The 25,697-nt window shown below is 42.6% G+C and overlaps 2 protein-coding genes across 2 annotated transcripts in view; both read left to right on the top strand.

Annotated features, from left to right (window-relative positions):
* The window catches only part of LOC308320824 (leucine zipper protein 2-like), a gene marked incomplete at both ends in the record, with an annotated part of 135,961 nt that overhangs the window by 16,917 nt on the left and 93,347 nt on the right, over positions 1-25,697 (top strand). The window lies entirely within an intron of this gene.
* Positions 11,633-13,315, top strand: LOC308314701 (asparagine--tRNA ligase, cytoplasmic-like; the record flags this gene model as incomplete). The annotated part of the gene is made up of 1 exon (XM_080762342.1): positions 11,633-13,315. The coding sequence occupies one exon, from the start codon at positions 11,633-11,635 to the stop codon at positions 13,313-13,315; it is 1,683 nt and encodes a 560-aa protein (XP_080618468.1).

Genomic DNA, 25,697 nt, shown 5'->3' with positions numbered 1-25,697 from the left:
GCGTGCGTGCGTGTAGTCCAGCAGGCAGCAGTACATCGATTCCAGCCACAGAGAAGGGATCAATGCATATACAGTATAGACCACCCTGTGCTGTATGTTTCTAATCCATTCAACCACCAGCTGCGGTGGAAGAATAACTCACATCCCCCCCTCCTCCCCCTATCATTACCACAATGTAATAGAAGACAGTGTACTAGACATGAACACGTAACTTTTTGTCCATGTCCTGATAAGTAACATTTTTGGACATACAATGTTTTTTAATCGACACAGCAACATAAAGACTAAACAAGAATGACACGCGTATCATCAACTGCCAGGTGAGACAAGGGCTCTCCGTTGTGCATCGAGTGGTACAGACTCCCATTGGCTTAGACGGCGTTTCAGAGTATACCATTGGCTTCAATCATGACTAGGCCAGGCATCACCTGGCAAAAATAATCATTTTGAATGAGTTAATCAGCTTGACCTCCTGGCCCAGGCCGGGTGGTTTACTTTAAATAATCAAATTGATTGATTGATTGATTGATTGATTGATTGATTGATTGATTGATTGAATGATTGATTGATTGATTCTAAGTTGGACATTTGATGGAATTCTATACAGTGTCGGAACATAATTAATTTCAAAGCAAGAAAAAAAAAATGTGATTGCATGTTCACATTATAGATACTTTTAAAACCAGTAACTCGCCCTGAGGGTGAGAAGCGACCTCGCCCCAAAGGGCCATACATGGAGTGTGTCTTGAGTGTACAAGGTCAGATCAAGAACAGGAAGGAAGGACAACATTATGGAATGTCAGAACAGCTCAGCTCCATATATGGAGATCCAAGGTTTTGAGGTTTGAGGTCAGATGTAGTGTGATGATCCAGTCTTCTCCATGTATGGTTATCCTGGGTTAGACGAGGTCAGTCTGACCATAAAAATGCACAAGATCTAAGGGTGATGATGCCACGTGATGTCACGAGGCGTGACCATATACAGTATGGAGGCGTGATATGCCATATATTGACGTTCCCATGCATATATGGGGGAAGGGCCCCTTACATTATGCCCATACAGTATCCTTGATGATGTCACATGATGTCACGAGGCATGGCCATATATGGAGTTGTGGGGTGACTAACGGACGGACAGACTGACAGAAAATGCACGTTTTCATAGCAGATGTGACCTGCGGTCGCAACAAGCATAAACCTCAGTTTACCTCAGTAAATCAAACCTGTGATATTTATCTGACCTTGTGGTCTAGATAAATATCACATCAATATCAGATAAATATCAATACGTTAAATTGCTATAATGTTTTCCCTCGGGGAACGTTTTCCTCCATATTCACATGACATTTTAAATGGTCAGCCAACGCAATGCTTCAAACTGTCTCGCCGCTAAACAAAAGGTCACCCTCCAAACTACAGTCAATTTAATATGGAAGCAACGTCGAAGATATTATGAATTCATAACTTCTCCCACTCTCGGGGGAATTCTGCAAGGAAGGGGAGGTGTAGAGACATCGCGAGGCGTCGTGTGCTTTATAGATCTACAATGTTCTCCTCGGTCAGAATAGGGATGAACTCCTACTGTATAGGGTTCAAGTGGTTAAAACCCTGACCCGGACCACCGCCATTCCAGGACACAATACCCTGAAAAAAAACTCATTGTTTCATTACTGTGACTCATAATATGCGCGCAGTCGCGCACACGCACTTACTGTGTACACGCACAAGACTTACTGTATCTATTAATCAAAGCTTAGCTACAGAGATGTGTAATGAGAGAGAGAGAGGAGAGAGAGAGAGAGAGAGAGCAGATGGACGGATGGATGTCAAGTAAGTGCACCGACTGAACCCGCCATTATAATTGCTGTCCAATTAAAATATAGCCTACAAAAACTGTGCCGACGGCATCGCTTGTGCTTGCCGGCGGCGTTACATCCACCTGTGTTAGTAATGAGCAATATGGCAACGTGATTAATACAACATTTAACATTAAATGTTAAATGTTACAACATTTATAAACAACCAACCACCACGGGAGGAGGCGCTCTTGTGAATTGCCACGCTCTTGTGAATAATCTATTTAATAATCCGTTTCTACACTTCCAATAGTATTATACTCTATGAATCATTGTTAAATTAATTCTAAACCTGATCAATTCTGATCTGTGGCACCTCTATTGTGAAATAGCTTAAAAATGGCAATCTACAAGTTGTCAGTGAATCTTCAACATTAAGTTATTGCAGTACAATGTATATCAATTAGCCCATTCAGCAGTCAGCATTGTATTACGATAATGTCTGGATCTATTACAGGCCTACATTTCGAGATAAAACGAGTTGGTCCACTGCCTCTAAATACCTGTTGGTTGGATGCCATCTTGTCCTCTGGGCAGAGACAATCAAATGAAAAACCCTTTCAGCAGTACAGGGGCTTCTCAAAGTCAAAGGTTCGGCTGTGTGTTGATGTCCATCCATCCATCCATCCAAATGCTCAATCGGAGATTGCCGAATGCACTTTACTGACTCAGAGATTCAGGGATTGCCAAAAGCACTTTATTGACTAGTTGCACTTTATCAAGGGAATGTGTGCAATATCTCTGTTTTGTGTATGTGGGTGTTTCATGGTGTTTTTCCTTTTCGTATGTGAACGTGTCTGTTATTTGTATGCAGCTGTGACTCTGTCTCCAAGACAAATTTCTCCCAAGGGAGACAAATAAAGACAACCTTGAAAATTGAACTGCAGCATCACTCCCAATCTTCTGCCATAGTCTGAAAACCCACCTTTTCAGACTCCATCATGGCCCATAGCTCGGTAGACAGAGAGCTTTCTTTGCCTTCTGGCTCAACTCTCTATTCGTCACAACAGTGCGGTACAGCGATGTGTGTTGATGTGAAGAACATTAATTCTAAAGGGGATCCTATTTAAATCTACATATGTGAGCATCGCACTACAGTTAATGTGCAACATCATGACTGATCTGGGTTATCCAGTATGCCCATGGCCTAATAAACAAGGTGCACAAGGCCTCTGAGTTTAAAAAAAAGGATATGTTTGATGTAGCGAAAGTACAAGCATGCAGTTCATGAAAAGCTGCCACCATGCAGCTATTGTTTCTCAGTTTTTTTTGCATTTCAAAACTTTAGACTGACATACAGTTGCTTAGATTAGCTGTGTGGTCTCTCACTGTATTGCTTCTTGTCACCTTTGTCACTCTATTTTTCCTATAGATGCTGATAAATCTGCATACAAAGTAAAACAAACTATGCAGATATATATATTTTTCACCACGTGTGTCAACCTGCATCAACCTGTACTGTATGAATGGGTGCCTACTGTACGTTGGTTAGACATAGGCTACTAACAGTCCAACAGACGGGTATTAGTTCGACAACAACGTCGCTCACGACATGCACTGCCGGTTACAACTAACCCGTGTTGTGGGTTAAAACTCACCCGTGGCTCCCGATATGCGCGGCAGGTTCAAACGAGCCTGTGCTGCGGGTTAAAACTATAACCTGTGGCTTCCTGTGAGGTTAGGTTCAGGGTTGGGTTTTGGGTATCTCTATATTTAATCTTTTTTTTTATGTTGATGCCTTACTTTATCCTTGTTTGTATTGACAGTGTCGTACAAAAATAAGCTGAAACGATTTTTAGAACATTTCAGAAAATATTTGCCTTTGACAATTCCGAAAATGGTGACGCCGGGTTGAAAGTGGTTGCGTCTGTGGGTTTTATGAATATTAAAGCAATGAAAAGTATCGACAAGAGCTTGTGACTAAATAATAATAAACATTGTATCCATTGGAACACTCCCCCCGCCCCCCCCCTCCTCTTTTCTTAAATGGTTTTGGACATTGAAGTTTAGGTTACATTTTAAATCTTGTCGTTTCCATTGTGGGAACATAATACATGTCTGTACTGTCCTCGCTATGTGTACATCAGTGTACATAGTTAGACAGTCAGCCAAACTCCTTCAAAAATGACATGGGATTCAGGCTGTAGCGTCCAAGCTCCGGTGTGTTAATGTCACACTTCACATCACCAATAAATGGAGTAAAACTATAAAAAAAGAAAGAGCTATTAAAATCTACACAAAGAAAATCTTAATCTATCATAGCTCATAAATCAATTATGCATGAACACACTGTACACAGTACACCTGTTGTATGAAATAAATTGAGTGGCTAGTTGGTGGCTCTAGCAACATTTGCCATTAGAGGGCAGAACAATTCAACACAACAGGTGGTTAAGATCATAGATCTGGTAAAATAAATAATAATAATAATAATAATAATAATAATAATAATAATAATAATAATAATAATAATAATAATAATTTAGATCAGTGTCAGTTAATCCATTTGTAACTCTTTTGTGTGTACATCAATAATAAAATAGAAAAATACGCCCACACACTGTTGATCTGATCTACAAGTGGATCATTTATTTGAAGTAGACAACGTTTCGGTCACTGACACCTCAGGAAGGTGATCAGTAATCCGAACACTGCCTACTTTAAATCAATTATCCACTTGTATCAATAGTGTGCGGGCATATTTTTCTATTTTATTATTGATGTGCACTCGCCTACGCACAGTTTGCTCCTATAAGCCTCTGGCTCTAGCTGTACGAAAGTTTTCTCAACTCTTTGTCTACAAATGGTTCCATTTGTAGACCCAGAGGATTTGGGTGTGGATGAGCATTGCTTTGAAGGTCAGCCTATGTGAGTCCAGTGATATGAATAGTGTGACCTCGCTGGTGACCTTCACAGCTCTGGCAAGAATCAATAACACAATGTAATCAGGGGGATGTTAGGCCAGAATGAAACCACAATGATGTCAAATGAAACCTCTTCTCTGTGAAACTGAAGACACAATGTTCATTTTCTGCTGCTAAAATGCACTATATTAGGCTATATCTCTGCTGTCGGGAGGAAATCACCTAACACCTAAATTCAGGAAATGAAAAATACACATTTTTCAGGATATTTAGAAAACCTTATATTTTGACAACAAAGCAGTACTGCCTCATCAAAGTTGGTGTTGTGACTGTATATATTGTCAATTGCTTGCATGAGAGAGGGAGAGGTAGTGGAGTTAGTCGTTTTAGCAGACAGTTTGAGGGTGCAATGGAGTTAAGTGGTTTTGTCCAAAGCGTGTTTTACTGCTTTCCATTGGTTCAATATTTTCAAAACAACACACAGACATAAAGGGTGTTCAATAGCACTGATTTATGTAAAATAAAAATCCTCAAAAATGGAGTTAAGACAGCAACGGTATTGTGATACCATTGTGAATAGTTAATGATCAACAATTGAGCGTACAAATGTTTGCCTTACATTTATGAATGTTCAAAACACATTATATTGACTAACTGTTGCAAATGGACAAACGAGAAACGGACAAATATGACTCATTCTTTATAATTACAATGGCCTATAAATCATATTATTTGTCGTTTTTTTGTTTTGTTTTGTTAAAAAAAAACACAGAATAAACTAAACCAAATATATGAATACCGGTATATTATATTTAAAAAAAGGAGAAAAAAAGAAATGAGTGATTAAATAGATGGTCAGATGTTTGCTCTCCAAGGCTACAAGACATATTCTCCCCTTTCATTAACTGAGCTGGCTTTATTGCTCTCTTAGAATGGCTGTTTTCCCCCTGTGTATTTTCCATAATGTTTATACAGAAAGGTTATAGCCGTTAGTTGTGAAAGTGGCATGTAAACAAAAACAGCGCTGTTAAATTATTACTTCAATGTCTGTTGTTTTTTTTACTCGCTGGCAATGACATTTGTACCACATTCCCCTAATCCCAAACCATAAATGTGACCCACTTTACATCTAATCTATGTGATCAGTGAGAGATATAGGAATTCTTTATCTATCATGTGCAGAAAACGGCTCCTCACTCGCTCCACGTGGGCTAATAAAAGTCATTCGCCATCACAAGGTTAATAGCAATTCACTTTGAGGGATTTGGGCGACGGGAGTGGAATTCATTGCATTGTCACACTGGCCCTCTCTTACGCAGATCATTATCCTAAACCAGGCTCCAGCAAACACTCTGCTCAGGGCCTTGATCTCCTGGGTGTCCCGTGTCAATTCCTTTGACTTTGATTAAATCAAAAACTCACCCCTCAATCCCAATGTAATTAGCCAAAGGTTCCTGCAGAACGGTTCATCAGTGTGATTTCAATGTAATTAGCCAAAGGTTCCTGCAGAACGGTTCATCAGTGTGATTTCAACCTGATGTCCTCATGCAAATGAAAAGGTAAAAATTAACTGAGAAACATGCTTTTGAGAATTGGTTATTTCCTTCGAACAAAGGGGTCTGGCATTACAGCGATTCGATTTAATTCCACTTGCACATCGTGGTGGCAATAGTGGTGTTGTTGTACCATAGGCTTAAGTGTCTACACTAGGGACAAATACATCATACAGTATATGATGTCATAATGTGCATGTGCGTTGCTCAAAAGTAGGCCAGCACACAACATTGTTAGAGCTATAGCACCATGCTTGATGAGAACGTGATAATATATATATATATATATATATATATATAAAAACCTCTTATTATGAATGCATCATTATCCATTAGGTCTTTGCACCAAGGACAATTACACTGTATGATCTGTATGATTTAATTACAACATATCTCACCTCCACACGTGCACTACTATAACTGTTGTAACTAGTGTTATATTCTATTGTTTGCAGTGCTAGTGCTGCTGTATTACTGCATCTTACTTCCCCTCCTAACCATTCTAACTGTTATTGCAGTTGTAATGTTATAAGTACAGTACTTGAGTAAACGTACTTCCTTTTCACCACTGGAAGCTCAAACAGTGCGTGTTTTACTTTGCTTTGCTACATTTTATCTAGGCTATTAAAAATGTCCCTGACATTAAATATGTTCTCGCTGTGAAATGTTTTTATCATACTCAGTAATGCGTTTGACTTTTTATCTCTCTCTACGTCGTCCTCAGACACGAGCCCTCCATCGGCGTCTCCAGTCATCTCCGTTCTCCATACAGTACATCTGGCCAGCTCATTTGTGCTTTCTGCACCAGCATTTGAATGAATATGAAATGTGAGCTGTGTGTCTGTGCTTGTGCCCAGGTGATGGTCGTTGATGCTCATTAATACATCAAGGAAGGCAATTATGTTTCTGCAGTCAAAAGTAATGCTACTTATTTTGCAATGTAGTTAAATAAATTTTTTGAAAAAAGCTCAGTTGGGAAGATAAATTATATAAAAAAACAGTAAAAATCGTATTGTGAACCTCATATTGTGATACGAATCATATCGTGAGTTGAGAGAATCGTTACATTACTGCTATCTTCTCTGATACACACGCTAATAAATGCCCCGTACAGACGCTTGTTGGTGATGTGCTCGTCCTGGTTGATGCTCAGTACCACAGCATATTTTATACACTATACAGCATTGAAAACACGTAAATACGATATATTGTAGTTTACAATATTTATTACAATAGTAAATGAATTGTGCCAATAGACCTCCAGCGAGATACAAGTTGTAATATGAATAGAAATATCCAAAAACAAATACAGTTTCAGAACGTACTTTATTAATTTAAGGATGTGGTTGGATATGATATGAATTGTTAAATCTAAATAAACAAATAAAGTACTGTAAAGTAAAACTTTCAACAACTCTTAAACCCTATACTAAAAATAAAATAGCCGATCTACAAGCTAAGCTCACAGCACATGGTGACTCGTTGTGAGCTTGTGGATTGGTTATTTCCGTGGAAGGGTTCATTTTAATCATACTTAAAACATAAATGCACCCAATGTTGAATGGCTGGCATTGGATCCTTTTGGCAAATATATCCTGTAGATATTGTTTTATCAGTCCCTGGCAGGGAAGAATTGTTGTCCACTTTTGTTTTTAGTCCTTCAATGGTTTGATGCTTGAGGGTTTACTTATTGTATTGCTGTCTTCTAGTATGTCTCCCACAGCTATTGGATTATTTATGATCTGGGCTTTAACTTTGCCATTCTTATAACCTTTTGTTGATTCTATATCTGAGTGTTCTGACAGGCTGTAATATGCTTTGTTTCAGGGTGTTGCGGTTGAGTTGTGCAGTAACTTGTGTTGTGTGGGGTGTTATGGCTGGCTCTTGGGCCATAATGAAAAAGGGGAAACGACACCGGAGGACAATCCAAAAATAAGTATTTTAGTTGATACTTGTATAATAGTAATTAAATAATTGAAAACAAACAACCAAAAGAACAAGGGTGCTCTCCTGCGGCCGGCCCTGTGGAGAAATGCAGATCTGAGTGCTGTGAGAGCAGGTGTCTTAAATAGTGTTTGCCTGTTTGGGGAGGACACTGGCCAGGTGTCTCCCCTTCCACTCATCATCTCTGGCTCCGCCCTCCAACACTGCAATGGAACTGTTAAAGGCACAGCCACACACACACACACACACACACACACACAGAACCCCATATAGCAGACTAAAGGCCCAGGGGGCCGTCACAGGGGTTATGTTGTGTTAAAGGGATAGTTAATTTTTTTTAAACTTAAGCTGTATGAAATATTTATATTAATATAGTGTTTGCAACTGTATTAATTGATTGCCAGAGTCCCATGGTGGGAGTTCTGCTCTGGTTCTGGTGACATATTAAATAGTTCCGGTCATTTTGTGGGAGTAAGTAAACGTAAAAGTAAATGAATCCACAAAACTAACATAATTTGTATTGTTGACCTATTTCAAAAATATTTCGTTCATGTTTGACCCCTCTATCAAACTATGCTTTTTGTGTCCATATCACTACGCCCAAAAAATTGTTCCATGTGATAGAGGGGTCAAAGTTGAACGAAAGTTGCGCTAATATTTTAGAAATAGGTCGATTAATTTACTTTTACTGCGTGGCCCCAGTGCCCCCCACAAAATGACTGGAACTACTTAATATTTCACTAAAACCAGAGCAGAACTCCCACCACGGGACTCATCAATTAATACAGTTGCAACCACTATTTTAATGTGGTATATATAGTATTTCATACAGCTAAGTTAAAAAAATCTGAACTATCCCTTTAAGGCAGAGAGATAAAGCAAACTCAATCATTGCCTTGCTGGAAGTTCCACTTACACAATTCATCTTCCAAATGTTGACTGATGGCTCATATTTTCCTTGATTATCCTCAAGGTACAGTGGGGAATTTGTGGATGATTCAACGCTGGCGAGCTGGCCCGGTGCTCCAGACCATAATGCTCTCATCACCATGCTTTACAGGATCTTTTGCTCAAAGGCAGTTATGGGTTTTCATCTAGAATGCCAAACTGGCATCACGGCCAAACAACTCAAGCTGGGACTCCTGTATCCAGAGCACAGTGTCCCAGAGCTGCTGGTCTGCTCCCAAGAGCATGTCTGCCAAACGTCAGCCATGCCTTTATAAACCATCACTGTCGGGAAAGAAACCTTGGGGTCTATTAAGCAAGTGCAATCATATTACATATAATATTACAGTTTTGAGAGGCGGAGGCGTGGGCAATGTCATATACCATATGAATTTTTTGAATGAGACTTTCACCCAGTATGGAGCTAAATGTGACACCAAAATAGTTGCTATGCTACTACTGCCACCAAGCCCGGCGAGCCCGCATAGAAGTCGATGGGGAAAGCTCATTGGCACTAAGACGTCATCATCATGATAGCATTGTTTGATAGCCGTTCTTATCTCCCGAGGGGCGTGACATTGGTCCTTTAAATGAAGTGCCATGTTTTTATTTTCCAGATAGTGAGTCTGCCATATATCCAGATTCATTTTAATGACACCACATTAAAAAAAAAAAAAACATATTTTGATTGTCCACAAATATAAAGTTCTTCCTTCTTTTTAAATATTTTCTTGCACATTGTTATACTGATCATTATATATCCCCCTGCAGTCAGAGTTCAAGTTTTAATGAATGAGTGTGATGCATTGTGAGCTGGTAGATCTGCTATTTTCAAAAGTAATCTTGGAAAAAAGTGACTATTATTTTTGAAACATTGTATTGAAACATTTAAAAACACAAATCTGTCATGGGGGTCACTGGCCCAAAATATGTTTGGATTAGCCGTCCTTGGTTGGGCAAATGCATTCATCTGGGATGGATGGATGGATTTTATTTTGTCATTGGACACAAGTGTACAACGAAATTAATCTGTTGGCATCAATCCAAATGCAATACAAAGAAATAGACATATAGTACTGCAATAGTTGTTAGTATTGTCAAAAGTAAAAACAGTAGGAAAAAATACAGTTTATGTACAGTCAGGAGTTCATATGTTGACCTGGGGGGGGGGGGGGGACAGACTATCGTTTGCTTAAAGAGTTCAGGAGAATAATGACTGAGGGGAAGAAGCTGTTTCTGGATCTGGTGGTTGAGGTCTTGAGGCATCTGTAGCCCTTTCGCCTCTGTGAATGGGAGGGGTGGAACAGTCTGTTGTTGGGGTGGGAGGCATCCTTTATGATACTAAGGGCCTTAGACCGGCAGCGCTGTTTGTAGATGAACTCTATTGTTGGCATTGAAGAGCCCATGATACGCTGCACAGTTTTCACCACCCTCTGCAGTGTTTTCTTTTCCGCAACAGTACAGTTGCCGTACCAAGCTGTAATGCAGTAGGTGAGTATACCCTCGATGGTACAGCGATAGAAGTTCTCCAGAGTCTGGTGGGAAAGCTTAACTTTCCTCAATCTCCTCAGGAAAAAGAGACGCTGGTGGGCCTTCTTTATCAGGGAGGAAGTGTTTTGTGTCCAGGAAAGGTCTTCCGATATGTGGACCCCCAGGAACTTGAAGCTGCTAACACGCTCCACCTCCACACCATCGATGAGGATTGGAGCGTGCTGTCCCCCTCTGCTCCCCCTGTCGTCATGAAGAAGGAAAACAACCGCACACGGTCTTCAAATGCAGTGACCAACTTTTATTTCAGTGAAACAGCAACGTTTCGGCCTATATAACAACGTTTCGGCCTATATGCGGCCTTCATCAGGCTATCTTTATGAACACAAATGGGAAAGCATCCTTTTTGTAGGCTGTCTGGCCTATCTGGCCTGTCGCCTGTAGGTGTGCAAAAGCTTTGCTTTTCATTAATAGCTATAGCATAAAATAATGCTTAAAACACCAAAAGGGGTTCCCGCCAAGAACCTCCTTCCCTGACCTCCCTTGACTCATGTCATGCACTTTGATAATGACTTGACCTCCCTTGACTCATTCATGCACTTTGATAATGACTTGACCTCCCTTGACTCATTCATGCACTTTGATAATGACTTGAGGCAACCTTGGTCTTAGTCTTCTCTATGTATGTGCAGGTGCAACCACTCGTACACCGGCGTGATGTCACTGATCACATGATCCCAAGTTCTAGACCTCCATTCTAGGCTAAACAGAAGGGGGGACTTTTTTTATTATCTCCACACAACAACTCTAAGGTATATATATATATTAGTGACATAGGTCAATGTTGGAAATGTGGGGTGTCAGAGTTCCTTGATCAACCAATCAGAATTGACCAGGTCACTGTGACATCATTGTGATGTCACAGTGACCTGGTCAATAAAAGGGCGGGTATAAGGTGTACTTGATTGCTAAGCTAAGACAAATGGAAGCAGAGGGAATAGAACATGCAGATCACCTCCCAGAAGAACTATCAAAGTATACGTCACAGCTGGCAGTGGGTGAGCTGTATGTATCGGACGAGGTGGGCAGCGATCGTGATGGAGAAGGGACTCAGCACAAGCCCTTCAAGACCCCTCTGAAGGCTCTGTTGTTTGTCGGGAGCAAGAAGCCGTTCCCAACCATCTACGTGGACTCGCAGAAGGAAGGGGAGGAGCGATGGGCGGTGATTTCCAAGACCCAAATGGCGGACGCCAAGAGAGACAAGAAGAAGGTCGAGGACGACGTGAGAAGGGAAAATAACCTGGAAGAGGCCAAGATAATCACCGTCGAGATGGACGCCAGCCTGCCTGGCCCCGAGACGGTCAAGATCCGCCACATGGGAGCGATGAGAGGCCGGAGGGTCAAAGTGTTTGGATGGGTCAAAGACCTGAGGAGACACGGGAAGAAGCTGCTGTTTGTCGTGCTGAGAGACGGCACGGGAGAACTCCAGTGCGTCCTGACGGACAAGCTGTGTCAGCGTTACGACGCCTTGGTCCTGACCAGGGAGAGCTCCGTGGCTCTGTACGGAACGCTCCAAGCCGTGCCGCAGGGCAAAGAGGCCCCCGGTGGCCACGAGTTGCACTGCGACTTCTGGGAGCTGATCGGCTTGGCCCCGGCGGGCGGAGCCGACGGCATCCTCAACAAGGACTCGGACGTGGACGTGCAGCTGAACAACCGTCACATGATGCTCAGGGGGGACACCGTCTCCAAGACGCTCAAGGTGCGTTCCGCCGTCACACAGTGTTTCCGGGAGCACTACTTCAGCCGGGGATACTGCGAGGTCACCCCGCCCACGCTGGTGCAGACTCAGGTGGAGGGCGGCTCCACTTTGTTCAGCTTCGACTACTTTGGAGAGCAGGCGTACCTGACCCAGACCTCCCAGCTGTACCTGGAGACGTGCCTTCCCGCGCTGGGCGACGCCTTCTGCATCGCCCAGTCCTACCGTGCGGAGAAGTCGCGCACGCGCCGGCACCTGGCCGAGTACACCCACGTCGAAGCCGAGTGTCCCTTCATCACCTTCGAGGACCTGCTGGGCAGGCTGGAGGAGCTGGTGTGCGACGTGGTCGACCGCGTGCTGAAGTCTCCCGCCGCCCCTCTGCTCGAGGACCTGAACCCCGACTTCAAGCCTCCCAAGAGGCCCTTCAAGAGGATGAGCTACTCCGAAGCCATCGACTGGCTCAGGGAACACGACGTCAAGAAGGCCGACGGCGCCTACTACGAGTTCGGAGAGGACATTCCCGAGGCTCCGGAGAGGCAGATGACCGACGCCATCGGCGAGCCCGTCCTGCTGTGCCGCTTTCCCGCCGAGATCAAGTCGTTCTACATGGAGCGCTGCGCCGACGACCCGCGCCTCACCGAGTCGGTGGACTTGTTGATGCCCAACGTGGGCGAGGTGGTGGGAGCCTCCATGCGTATCTGGAACACGGAAGAGCTCCTGGAAGGGTACAAGAGAGAGAAGATCGACCCGACGCGCTACTACTGGTACACCGACCAGAGGAGGTACGGCACCTGTCCCCACGGTGGCTACGGACTGGGCCTGGAGCGCTTCCTCACCTGGATGCTCCACGCCAAGCACATCAGAGACGTGTGTCTGTACCCGCGCTTCATACAGCGCTGCCAGCCATGAGCACATCAGAGACGTGTGTCTGTACCCGCGCTTCATACAGCGCTGCCAGCCATGAGCACATCAGAGCCGTGTGTCTGTACCCGCGCTTCATACAGCGCTGCCAGCCATGAGCACATCAGAGACGTGTGTCTGTACCCGCGCTTCATACAGCGCTGCCAGCCATGAGCACATCAGAGACGTGTGTCTGTACCCGCGCTTCATACAGTGCTGCCAGCCATGAGCACATCAGAGACGTGTGTCTGTACCCGCGCTTCATACAGCGCTGCCAGCCATGAGCACATCAGAGCATGTGTGTCTGTATACCTTAGAGTAGTAGTGTAGCAGATCTACAAGCTGAAATGAACTTGCTATTTTTGAAAAATCGTGAAAATGCGGCGCAAATCTTTGAATATATATATTCTGTCTGTCCGTAGCAGCAGTAGTAGTAGTAGGTCTGTCTGCGTGCTCACATTTACTACTAAAGACGGCACCAGATTTCTCCTCCCATCCACTTGCATTAAGTTGCTCAAAAGCGCATGCGGCGATTTCACTCCTCCTTCCGGGTAGGAAACAGAGTGCATTCTGGGATGGATTGGGCCAAAATCGCGAACGCGCTGTGCCGTTGACTATCATTGTGCCATTTGCACACGTTCACGTTATGAAACATATGGGCTGTATTTTGCGTGTCTTAAGTACCAGGTCTTATTACTTAACTTTAAGACCTGGAGGCGTGATCAATGCCATTTGGCTATTCTGAGTGGCCAAAGAGCATTGACCTTGAGGTCTTAAGTTAAGTAATAAGACCTGGTACTTAAGACACGCAAAATACAGCCCATATAGCGTTCACGTATCATGCCCCAATAACATGAACGTGCACGGACTTTAACATAAATAAAAAAAATCACACTCGTATGAAGTGAGGGGCACTCTTATCATCATACATCATCGTACATCACATGCCCTGCTCAGACAATCAAAGCAATGCACCTTTTACTAAGCGCTGCACTATTTCCACCAGTGTTACCATTTTTTTGAGCGGTGCAAAAACAAATGTGTGTATTGTATGTCTCAGAGGTCAGCTGAGGTGACCGAACCTTTGCGGCGGCTGCCCCCAGGCGAGCACCCCCCAACTCCCATGTTCGTTCTTCCCAGTCCAGAGAGGTTTCTAAAATATATTTTATCCCTGCATCCTTCTATTCTATAGCTGAAACACTGCATGGCCTTTGCCGCATGTGTACTGCTGTTATGTTCGTAAGCTCACACATGTCGCAATAATCATAATGGTAATGGTGATGTTAAAAGCTACGAGTACAGCTAAGTAACTAACAAACTGTAACTGTTAAAAGTACGAGTGGGGACCTGTTTAAAGAAAGACAAACATTAGAAGTCCATAGACTAAAATTAACACATTATTTTACTGTGTAGCCCTCCCTGTCCATGAGTGAGCTGTCTCTTTGGACTGCTCCTTCCTAGCAGCGTGTAAAGCAAAAATAATGCCACCATATTCAGTGTCACATATCTCCATAATATCCGTCCAGTTCAACTCGTTATGATGTTGGGCACAGCGTATTGTGTAACATCAAAGAGTGAAATCCTTGAATCTCAAACTGCTGTGAGACATACGTGCCCTGGGGGGGACTTTTCATTCCTTGCCAGATTGAGGACAGTTTGTTTGGCCTTGGTTGTAAACTTATGTTATTGCTTGCTTTTTGTCGAAGGGCCTTACCATAATTCAAATGTTGACATTGTTTTTATTCCACGGTGCACTTTTTATGTGTCGATTCCCTTGAATCTTTTTTTTTCTCCATACATTGACATGTTTTCTGGGATTGCATTATTATTTTTTATGTGTGCTTTTACAATACACTGGAACAACAGCAACAAACCCAGGCGAAAACCTAGACTGGTCCTAAAATTGAAAGACGACAGTCAGCCTCATTTCAAGTAGTAGTAAAAATAAGTAGCCTTGCCGAGCCATGAGGCCCATAGGGCAGGAGCCTATCTCCTGTTTCTGTAGCGTGAGGCAGCTTCTCCTGTTTCTGTAGCGTGAGGCAGCTTGATGTACAAGTACACCCCCTGGACATGACGCTAGTATATCGCAGGGACTTAAAGGTATATTCAGTGATTTCACTTAATTCAAATATCACTTATTTTTTTGTTTTGTTGTGATAATCCTCTCTACTATAGAGTGTGCTGACCATATAAGGAGTTCCTCCCTGTCCCCAGTTAACCCCTGGGGGTCGAAAAAACCTTAGGTTTCGTTTTTGGCTCTCTATCCTGCTTGGATGAAAGGCTTAGGTCCCAGCCAAAAACGAAACCTACGGTTGTTTGAGTGAAATCACTGAATATACCTTTAAAGTACCTTAAAGTACCAAAACAATGTGATTCATTAGTAAACAATTCCTGAAATGGTAGGCCATTTCAGGAATTTCAGGAATATTTATCATTGTTATTCACACAATTGCACAAAATAACTTGATCACTTTGGAAATGAACTATAACATCTGTGAGTTTGACATACTACACTGATGAAGACAGCATGTTAGCGTAACGATGAAGACATTGATGAAGAACTTTCGCCGTGGCGACTTGGTAAACTGGCGAGTTCTCCGGTATTCGCTGCCTCGCGCTACAGAAACCGGAGATATAGGCTGCCTTATGGGCCACATGGCCTGGGCAATACTTACTTAAATAATGCAGAAGCCAAATTATATGTGACCAGATTTGACTGAGAGCCTGCCATCGAGAGAATGCAGAGGAGAAAACCCCTTATTTAATGAGTTAATAGCACAGGCAGACTCTGCACATGCACGTAGTCTCATAGTGTTACTTTTAGTAGCACATTCTGATTTAAGCTCAGTCTTTGAACAATCCATTGAACTTTAGGCCTGCCTAGGCTATACTTAAACTATCTAGTCTTAGCCAAGAAAAAATTAACACTGGCATAAAATAAACTAAAACTTAATTGCTCAGGCTCTTCAATAAAGATGGCAAAAACAAACATTCTTTGTTCTGTACTTATACATACAATTGTATAGTACAAAACACTGAAGTCCTTAAAACAGAAACCTATAATGCTGACCCTAAACCCTAAGGTAAGTGGAGAACCTGGGGAACATAGAACCTGGGGAACATAGGGATGACTCCCTCACGGGCCACTCAGTGGTGTCTCATGTAGGGCGGCTGTGGCTCAGGAGGCAGAGCAGGTCGTCCAATGATCCCTGGGTCGGCGGTTCGAATCCTCCTGTCCACATGTCGAAGTGTCCGTGGGCAAGACACTGAACCCTACATTGCCTCCAATGAGTCGGTCGGTGTGTGCTCGCCCACCATTGGTGTCTGAATGTGGGAAGTGAGGACGCTGGCGTCGACTGTTCGCCGCTTCACCTCCCAATGTATGAATGAATGAACCATTGTAAAGCGCTTTGAGCACTTGGCAAAGCGTTATAAAAATGCAATTAATTATCATGTGGCCCAAGTTGGGTAGAGACGGCGCCCCTTCCATCTTTGCCTATGGGGAGGATTCCAGTGTACTGTATGGATTTTTGGATTTGCTAGGTGTGTATAATGTGTAATGCCCGGGATTTCAAAAGACTTTCAAAAGATTAGATCTAACCACATTATAACAAAAGAAAAAGATAAATACATCACATACTAAAAGTCTCAATGTGTTTTTACTGGTTAAATAAAGGTAAAAAAAAATAGTCACACAATCACATCACAAACTAGAAACATCACTTATTGGAATGAGGTGAACTCACAAAATCACAATACAAACTGTGTGTGTGTGTGTGTGTGTGTGTGTGTGTGTGTGTGTGTGTGTGTGTGTGTGTGTGTGTGTGTCACAACTTCCCAGCGTGTTTCAATGAGTTTCATCTGTGCGGTTGCAGAGATAGCTGTAGTAGGCTGTATTATGCACGGCCTGTAAAATGCATAATCATAATCATAATCAACTGTAGCTGATAATTTTAATGATTTTACATAGGCCTACTAATATTCTCATAACTACCCTCTTCTGCCAGAAGTATAGGCTACAAAGTATACACATTACATAAGCATGAGATTCATAGTCTGCCGATCTTAAAGCTCACAACGAGGGGCGGCATGATGCATTGTGACTTAGAGATTTATAGACATTATGTGCAAATATAAAATAGCTGCGATAATACTGTAAGTGGTTATGGTGAAATAAACCATTAACACTTCATGAACAAAATGAGTTTGGAGGGGGGCGACGGGACTATGACATCACCGGCTCAGGAAGGAGACGGCATTCACTGTACACACGGAGACGGATAACACGACGATAACAGCTGCTAGGACCTTTCTAACACGCGGGGCATGCCTAGCCTTATAAAATATGAAAGAATTGCAGGAGACGATGACAAACAAGGGAAACCCGAATCCCACGACGAGGTTGGTGATGACCAGGGAGGGTTCAGGATAGTCCCAGCAGAGTCCGAAGTCCAACTCCCTAGAGATTACGTGAGGGATGCTGAGAGCCAAAGCCATCACCCAAACACCCAGACTGGCCAAGGATGCGTTTCTGACGGTGCAGTGACGGTGAAACTGCCAAGTGAATATCCAAACCACACCCATAAATTGAAATCGGTCCACACTGATCAGCACCAGAATGTAGATACTGGCATACATGTTCATTATAATTTGTGACAGGCGCAGTGGAGCAATTTACAATGTTCGCATAAAGCACGTTCTTCATCCAGAGCAACTTACTGTAAGCATCAGTCTAACAGCCTAAACCTTATCCACCCCCCCCTCGTCAATAGGGCCTCCTAGTACTCTTTGCAAGTGGTTCTCAACCCGTGGGTCTAGGCCAGGGGGGGGTCGCCAAATTATCCTGCTACCCTAATAGACAGCACAGCCCCGTGTATCCGTTTATCCGTCTCCATATATGGAGCTGGGATGTGTCTCAGATATCTGTCTCTGGGGCCGTGGTGGTTGGACGGTGGAAGGGAGAGGGGGCGGGGCTTTGTGGTTCTTATAGCGATTGAAGTGGACAGTGGAGTAGTGGACATCATTCTGTCCCTGGGGCTGTGGTGGGGGTCTGACGGTGGGAAAGTATGTCTCTTCCTGGTTCTTCTTATAGCGAGTGAAGTGGACACCGGAGTAGTGGACATCATTCTGTCCCTGGGGCTGTGGTGGGGGTCTGACGGTGGGAAAGTACGTCTCTTCCTGGTTCTTCTTATAGCGAGTGAAGTGGACACCGGAGTAGTGGACATCATTCTGTCCCTGGGGCTGTGGTGGGGGTCTGACGGTGGGAAAGTGTGTCTCTTCCTGGTTCTTCTTATATCGAGTGAAGTGGACAGTGGAGTAGTTAACGTCATCTTGCTGTTCTATTTGGGCTGAAGAGGCAGGGCTGCTGCTACTGGCCAAAGGTAAGAAGATCTCAAAATCTGAGTCGGAGTCAGAGTTGTCGTTCTGAGAAAGAAAATTATAATTTTTATTCCCTGATTGATTGAAATTTTAATTTCACAGTATGCCAAATGAAATACAAAAATTGTTACTGTGGACGACACCATGATAAAGCATTACACTTGTTTACAACAGGGTCCACCATTTCAATTCATCAGAACATTTAGAGACGGACAAGTATACACTTCTATAAAAAAACAAACAGGAAATCATCATATAAGGAGGTAAAAACATACAGTAAGGGGAGAAGGGGGGGGGGGACAGATTTTATTTACGGGATCCAGCTTCGAATTGCAGCCGCCCGTAGGTGCCCTTTGAAAGCGGTTTTGAAGGAGTCAAGGGATTCACATGTCTCAATGGCTGTTGGTAGGGCGTTCCACATTTTGTGATATTATTGTCACCCACTCTAACCAAGAAGCCATCTGCCTTGCTGAGATTACTATTTAAGCCAAAGATAATGGATTCCGTTTTTCCTAGGTGTAAAGACAGTTTGTTATCAGCAAGCCAGATTAATTATTTCTGTAACTTGACTAAGGAATGCTTGAGACTGTTGGATAAATGTGGAAGTGAGGTTCAGCTGAATTCTAGGCTAGACTCATGGTTAAAATCAAACTCTGTGAAGCTATATACAGTAGGTCTTATTGTGATTTGTGCACCCGAGCTGGGATCAAACCATGCTCTCTGGCGCTGACCCACTCGGCAACCCGGGTTTCGCAAAGCAACAGAGCTGAGCCCTTTTGGCTGAGCTAATTAATTAATTAAAATTGGGCAATTGCACTGTTGCACACATCAAAAACAACATGGATCATGTGTACTTACCAGGCCCACTCGGGGACCATGTGCAAGTCAGGAAGTTGCAAGTTGGGAATGCAAGCCCCACCCGGTTTAGAAACTTTCGGAACCCAGCTGTAGCCTATACTATAATATACTTTATAGTATTCTGTATAGTATACACTAGGGTTCAGAAAGGGGCTAGCACATTCCAGTACCCAGACTGTAACTTAGGACGGATAAGTGTCAAACTGTTTGGGCTCTCCAGGGCTATATAACCTACCTGGACTGTGGTTCTGGGTGCAGGTCGTGCTGGTGGTATAGACCTAGAGGCCCGCTTTTGTCTGTGGATGAAAGAGTACATTTTAGGTGAATCTGCGATTTAACACATTGAATTGGATTAATGTGTAAACTGTAGTTCATTACCTGACCCACCGTAAGACAAAGACGGCTATGATGACGAGGAGAACGACTAAGGGGACTCCTGCACCTGCAGCTATTTTAATCCAAGGTACTGCATGGGGAACTGGAACAGGAACTGTTGGTAGAGTTGGTACTGAAAAATTGGTAGAGAAAACCATTTATTCAACATATTTGCTGATGAAAATCATATATAAGTGGGTGAAATTAATGAATGAATGAATGGTTGCGTATTTGTTACCTGCTACAACAACCGGCAGATAGGTGGAATTCGTCCCACCTATTGTGTTTCTGACTGAGCAAGAATAGTTTCCACTGTGGTGTAATTGAATGCTAGGGATGGTGAAGGTGTGTCGAGTTTCCTCGTGTATGGTTTTCTTCTGGTGGTACCAGGTGTAATTGACCAGTGGTGGGTTGGCATCACTGCTGGTGCAAGTCAGAGTCACTTCACTGCGCAACTCTATTACACCCGACAGACTCACAGACACTGAGGGCTTCACAGGGGCATCTGGAGAGGAAGATACATAGAAACACAACTCCTGCTCATTTGGCTGAACATTCTTACCGTGTTCATAATGCTGCTCCTGTATTTGTGTATCAACATAGAACTTACTGACTTATAACTGTCATGTATACTTACATTGGACATCTAAAGTGATAAAAGATGAGTTTAACTTTCCATATTCATTTGAAGATTGACAATGGTATGTTCCACTGTCTTTGGAGCTGATAGAGGGGAATTTATATGTTGTATGTGCTTTTCCTGGCAGTGTTTCATTCTCCTTGTACCAGGTGTACAGTTCGTGTTTTGTGTTTGGATCACTTTCACAAGTCAGAGTCAGTGGACGACCCTCCTCTATCACACCAGAGGGTCTCACTAATAAAACCTTCCTTGGACCATCTGTAGAACATAATGTTAACATAGATTAACTTTAACCCCTTAAAACATATTAATTTAATTTAATTTAAAAAGTGTGTTCTACTCACATCTGATGTTGAGAGTTTCTTCGGGACCTGGACCTCTGTCGTCATCTTTGACAGCACAGGAGTATTCTCCTGCATGCTGCCTGCTGCTGACTGTGTCTAGAACCAGACTGTTCTCTGTGTGTCTCCGTGTGTCTAGAGCCATGTTGTTGTGGTACCAGATGTAGGCGGGGTAGACAGGCAGAGGACACTTGGTTCTGCAGGTCAGGGTCACATTCTGTCCTTCTTCGACAGTGGATGGACTAATCATCACCAGAAAGCCTAGAGGGTGCCAAAAAAATAAATAAATAAATAAAACATTATGATGATTATATACTCAAAGGGGTTTTGGGGGGTGGTGATCAACTTTATTTATCTAGCACTTTTTTTTCTTTTTTTTCTTTTAACTATATATGTATTGACTTTTTTTCTCCCAATTACTGTACATATAAATATATTACAGTTATAGCTCTCTTGTTAATAAAATGTCCAGAACGGATACACAAATTCAATAACAAAACAAATGACAACTAAAATACAATCATAACAAACGCAACTCGACAATAATAGTTTAATTTAACAAAGGGAGTACTTTTACTTGAAGCTCAATGCACTCAACTCTGTCTGAATATTGAGCACAAAATAACCTTACATTTGATTTTAATCCTCGTTATGTTTCTCTTTTTGCATGATTTTCTTTTACCGTCCTGTATCTTGTAGCTACTTCTTAACCTGTAACCTGTTTGTATTATATATATATTTATATGTGTCTACTATCTATCTAATTCTAAACGAATCAGTCTTGATCAGTTTTAAGACATAGTCACAACAAGCCAAATTAAACTATGATTTCAGATTGAATAATGTGAACGGCACAACTTAAAAACAACCTCTACTCACATCTGACCGCGAGAGCTCTTTCAGGGGCTTTGACGGCCTCTCGACCGCTGACAGCACAGGAGTATTTCCCTGCATGGGTACTGATGACCGGGCCTACGACCATCCGTTGTCCCTCTGCATGCTCCATCTTCTGTCCATTGTGGTACCAGACGTAGGCGGGGTTGTCTTTCAGCCTACAGTTGACGTTGGTGTCACAGGTCAGTGTCACATTCTGTCCTTCTATCACTGTGGAAGGAGTCATCGTCACCCGGAAGTCTAGTGTATACTTACATTGGACATCTAAAGTGATAAAAGATGAGTTTAACTTTCCATATTCATTTGAAGATTGACAATGGTATGTTCCACTGTCTTTGGAGCTGATAGAGGGGAATTTATATGTTGCATGTGTTTTTCCTGGCAGTGTTTCATTCTCCTTGTACCAGGTGTACAGTTCGTGTTTTGTGTTTGGATCACTTTCACAAGTCAGAGTCAGTGGACGACCCTCTTTTATCACACCAGAGGGTCTCACTAATAAAACCTTCCTTGGACCATCTGTAGAACATAATGTTAACATAGATTAACTTTAACCCCTTAAAACATATTAATTTAATTTAATTTAAAAAGTGTGTTCTACTCACATCTGATGTTGAGAGTTTCTTCTGGACCTGGACCTCTGTCGTCATCTTTGACAGCACAGGAGTATTCTCCTGCATGCTGCCTGCTGCTGACTGTGTCTAGAACCAGACTGTTCTCTGTGTGTCTCCGTGTGTCTAGAGCCATGTTGTTGTGGTACCAGATGTAGGCGGGGTAGACAGGCAGAGAACACTTGGTTCTGCAGGTCAGGGTCACATTCTGTCCTTCTTCGACAGTGGATGGACTAATCATCACCAGAAAGCCTAGAGGGTGCCAAAAAATTAATAATAATAATAATAAAACATTATGATGATTATATACTCAAAGGGGTTTTGGGGGGTGGTGATCAACTTTATTTATCTAGCACTTTTTTTTATTTTTTTTCTAACTATATATGTATTGACTTTTTTTCTTCCAATTACTGTACATAAAATGTCCAGAACGGATACACAAATTCAATAACAAAACAAATGACAACAAAAATACAATCATAACAAACGCAACTCGACAATAATAGTTTAATTTAACAAAGGGAGTACTTTTACTTGAAGCTCAATGCACTCAACTCTGTCTGAATATTGAGCACAAAATAACCTTACATTTGATTTCAATCCTCGTTATATGTTTCTCTTTTTGCATGATTTTCTTTTACCGTCCTGTATCTTGTAGCTACTTCTTAACCTGTAACCCGTTTGTATTATATATATATTTATATGTGTCTACTATCTATCTAATTCTAAACGAATCAGTCTTGATCAGTTTTAAGACACAGTCACAACAAGCCAAATTAAACTATGATTTCAGATTGAATAATGTGAACGGCACAACTTAAAAACAACCTCTACTCACATCTGACCACGAGAGCTTCTTCAGGGGCTTTGACGTCCTCTCGACCGCTGACAGCACAGGAGTATTTCCCTGCATGGGTACTGATGACCGGGCCTACGACCATCCGTTGTCCCTCTGCGTGCTCCATCTTCTGTCCATTGTGGTACCAGACGTAGGCGGGGTTGTCTTTCAGCCTACAGTTGGTGATGGTGGTGTCACAGGTCAGTGTCACATTCTGTCCTTCTAACACTGTGGAAGGAGTCATCGTCACCCGGAAGTCTAGAGGGTGCAAAAATAAATAGATATATATTAAACCCAAAATAAAAATAATAACCGATGATTGTGAAATGATGGTAGTGACAATAGATTAAACATCTCCAAGCGGAATCATGCCCAAATAATTTAAAAAATGCGTTTCCAAATCTTGCGCTGAGGAAGGCTGAGGCCCAGGATGTGTTGAATGTTCTCAATAAATAATAATGTGTATCTGAGCCAGTCTGCGTTACTTTGGATTACTGCTTTTTCCACTTTGGTGCTATTTGAACCTATAGCTTATACAGTATATAGCTGAGGGAAGCGCACCTGCCTTTGTCTGACATGAATGGATGCAGACATGCAGTCACAGACAGTCTAAAAAGTCACAAAGCAGGACTTGTAGTAGTATGGTGGTCCGTGCAATATACCAGAGGGCCAGTTCTAATACTAATTAAATATCATCCAAAAGATAATTCATTCACGGGCCTGATTTGGCCCCCGGGCCTTGAGTTTGACATATATGGTCTAAATGGATGAAGCAACACCCAACACTATTGGCTCTTATGGTTATGGTTCTTAATTCTTATTATTATGGAACGTTTATCCCATGGACTGCAGGTACAGCTTTTCTGAGGTTATTAATTCAGAAATGTGTATATTGAGTGTTCGTTGAGCAATTTAAAAAAATATTCCTGTAGTTCCTTGGGCCAGACATGGGCATTCATGGGCAGACACTGACTCAACCCTCATGGCCTGGTAGAGATATTTCCTCTCTGGTGTGTGTGTGTGTGTGTGTGTGTGTGTGTGTGTGTGTGTGTGTGTGTATTTCCTTAGATGTCAAACAGAATGTATGGAACACCTCATGCTAAAGTTATACCTGTGACGACACCCAACGTGACTCCGGGTTTTCCAGCATACTTCCCTCCTCTACCTCGTATGTTGGTTATGAGCCTGAACATGTACTCCGCTGAATCGTTCTCTCTCAGGTCCGTAATGGTCAGGGTGCAGCGCTGTTTGACACAGTGGTACTGAACGCGACCCGCATAGCGACCCGCATAGTGAGAGTGCCGGTACAGATCCACGGGTGCACGATCGGTCTCTTTGGTGAACCAGAAACTGTTTATGACGTCGGCTTTGACAGTGTGATAGGTGTAGTAGCCAGTGTCATGACAATAATAGAAATCACTACATGAACGATGATGCCAGACTCTGCCGCTGTAACTGGACGGGTACTTGTAGGTGCTGGTCATCTTCACAGTTGAACCCTTAATGGCGCACACGCTATTGGAGTCGTATGTCACTCCCCAGAGATCTGTAACACAGAACGGAAAACACAATCGCATAACCGGTGTTGTTTTCGTCGACTAAAACTAAGACGAGAAATGTTCGTCGACTACCTTTTTTCACTGACGAAAACTAAACGGAAACTGAATGAAAGCTAAGCTATGATGACTAAAACTAAATATGTTGACAATTTCGTCAACAAATAAAAACTAGACTAAAATGCTAGGAAGGGACTAGTGGACAAGAGATCCAGTATACGTCATTTTACAATTGGTTGCATGCTGAAAATAGCCGATCTACAAGCTCACAGCGCGTCGCAGTGTAGAATCAGTCATTAGGACGGCATCGAGGCCCGCCGAAACACATTTTAGTCGACTAGATCAACTGTAGATTTAGTCGACTAAAACTAGACTAACGGTAAAACATTCCATGTGATTAAAACTATTCAAGAGACTGTGACTAAAACTAAAATCTAAATTTGCTGCCAAAAACAACACTGATCACAAACATAAAAGCATTTTAGGACAGGAGATGTTTCTTAGCTCTTTAGACTCCATCTTAGCCACTTGCACTAGCCTCGACGACCTTACAGGCGTATGCAAAGGCTAACCTTAGGTCATATAGATAGCATTTTATGTAGGCATAGCACTCTATATAGTCATAGCTTGACTGTACAGATATTCTACTGTTAGACAGTTCTTAGCGTGTTTTCTATTTCTATGTATTTGATGTATTATTACCATTTGTTGTTCTAAGAAGTCCAAGGACTCGTTATCCAAAACCATCTTGGTAATGAGTGTTGACCCGCAGCATGGTCTACAGCCGGTTCTGAATGAAAATGCAGTAGCCTATATGTATGTGACCGAGTTGAGTTCTGACGCTATACAGCGAAGGGGGGCTAGGTCACACTATGGGGCTATGAGAAGCTAACCTACAGTAT

This window comes from Protomyctophum bolini, assembly GCF_963924005.1.
Source record: "Protomyctophum bolini genome assembly, chromosome: 1".
In the NCBI taxonomy this organism is placed as follows: Eukaryota; Metazoa; Chordata; class Actinopteri; order Myctophiformes; family Myctophidae; genus Protomyctophum; species Protomyctophum bolini.
Note: the sequence above shows the minus strand (reverse complement) of the source record. Positions and strands in the feature narration are given on the sequence as shown.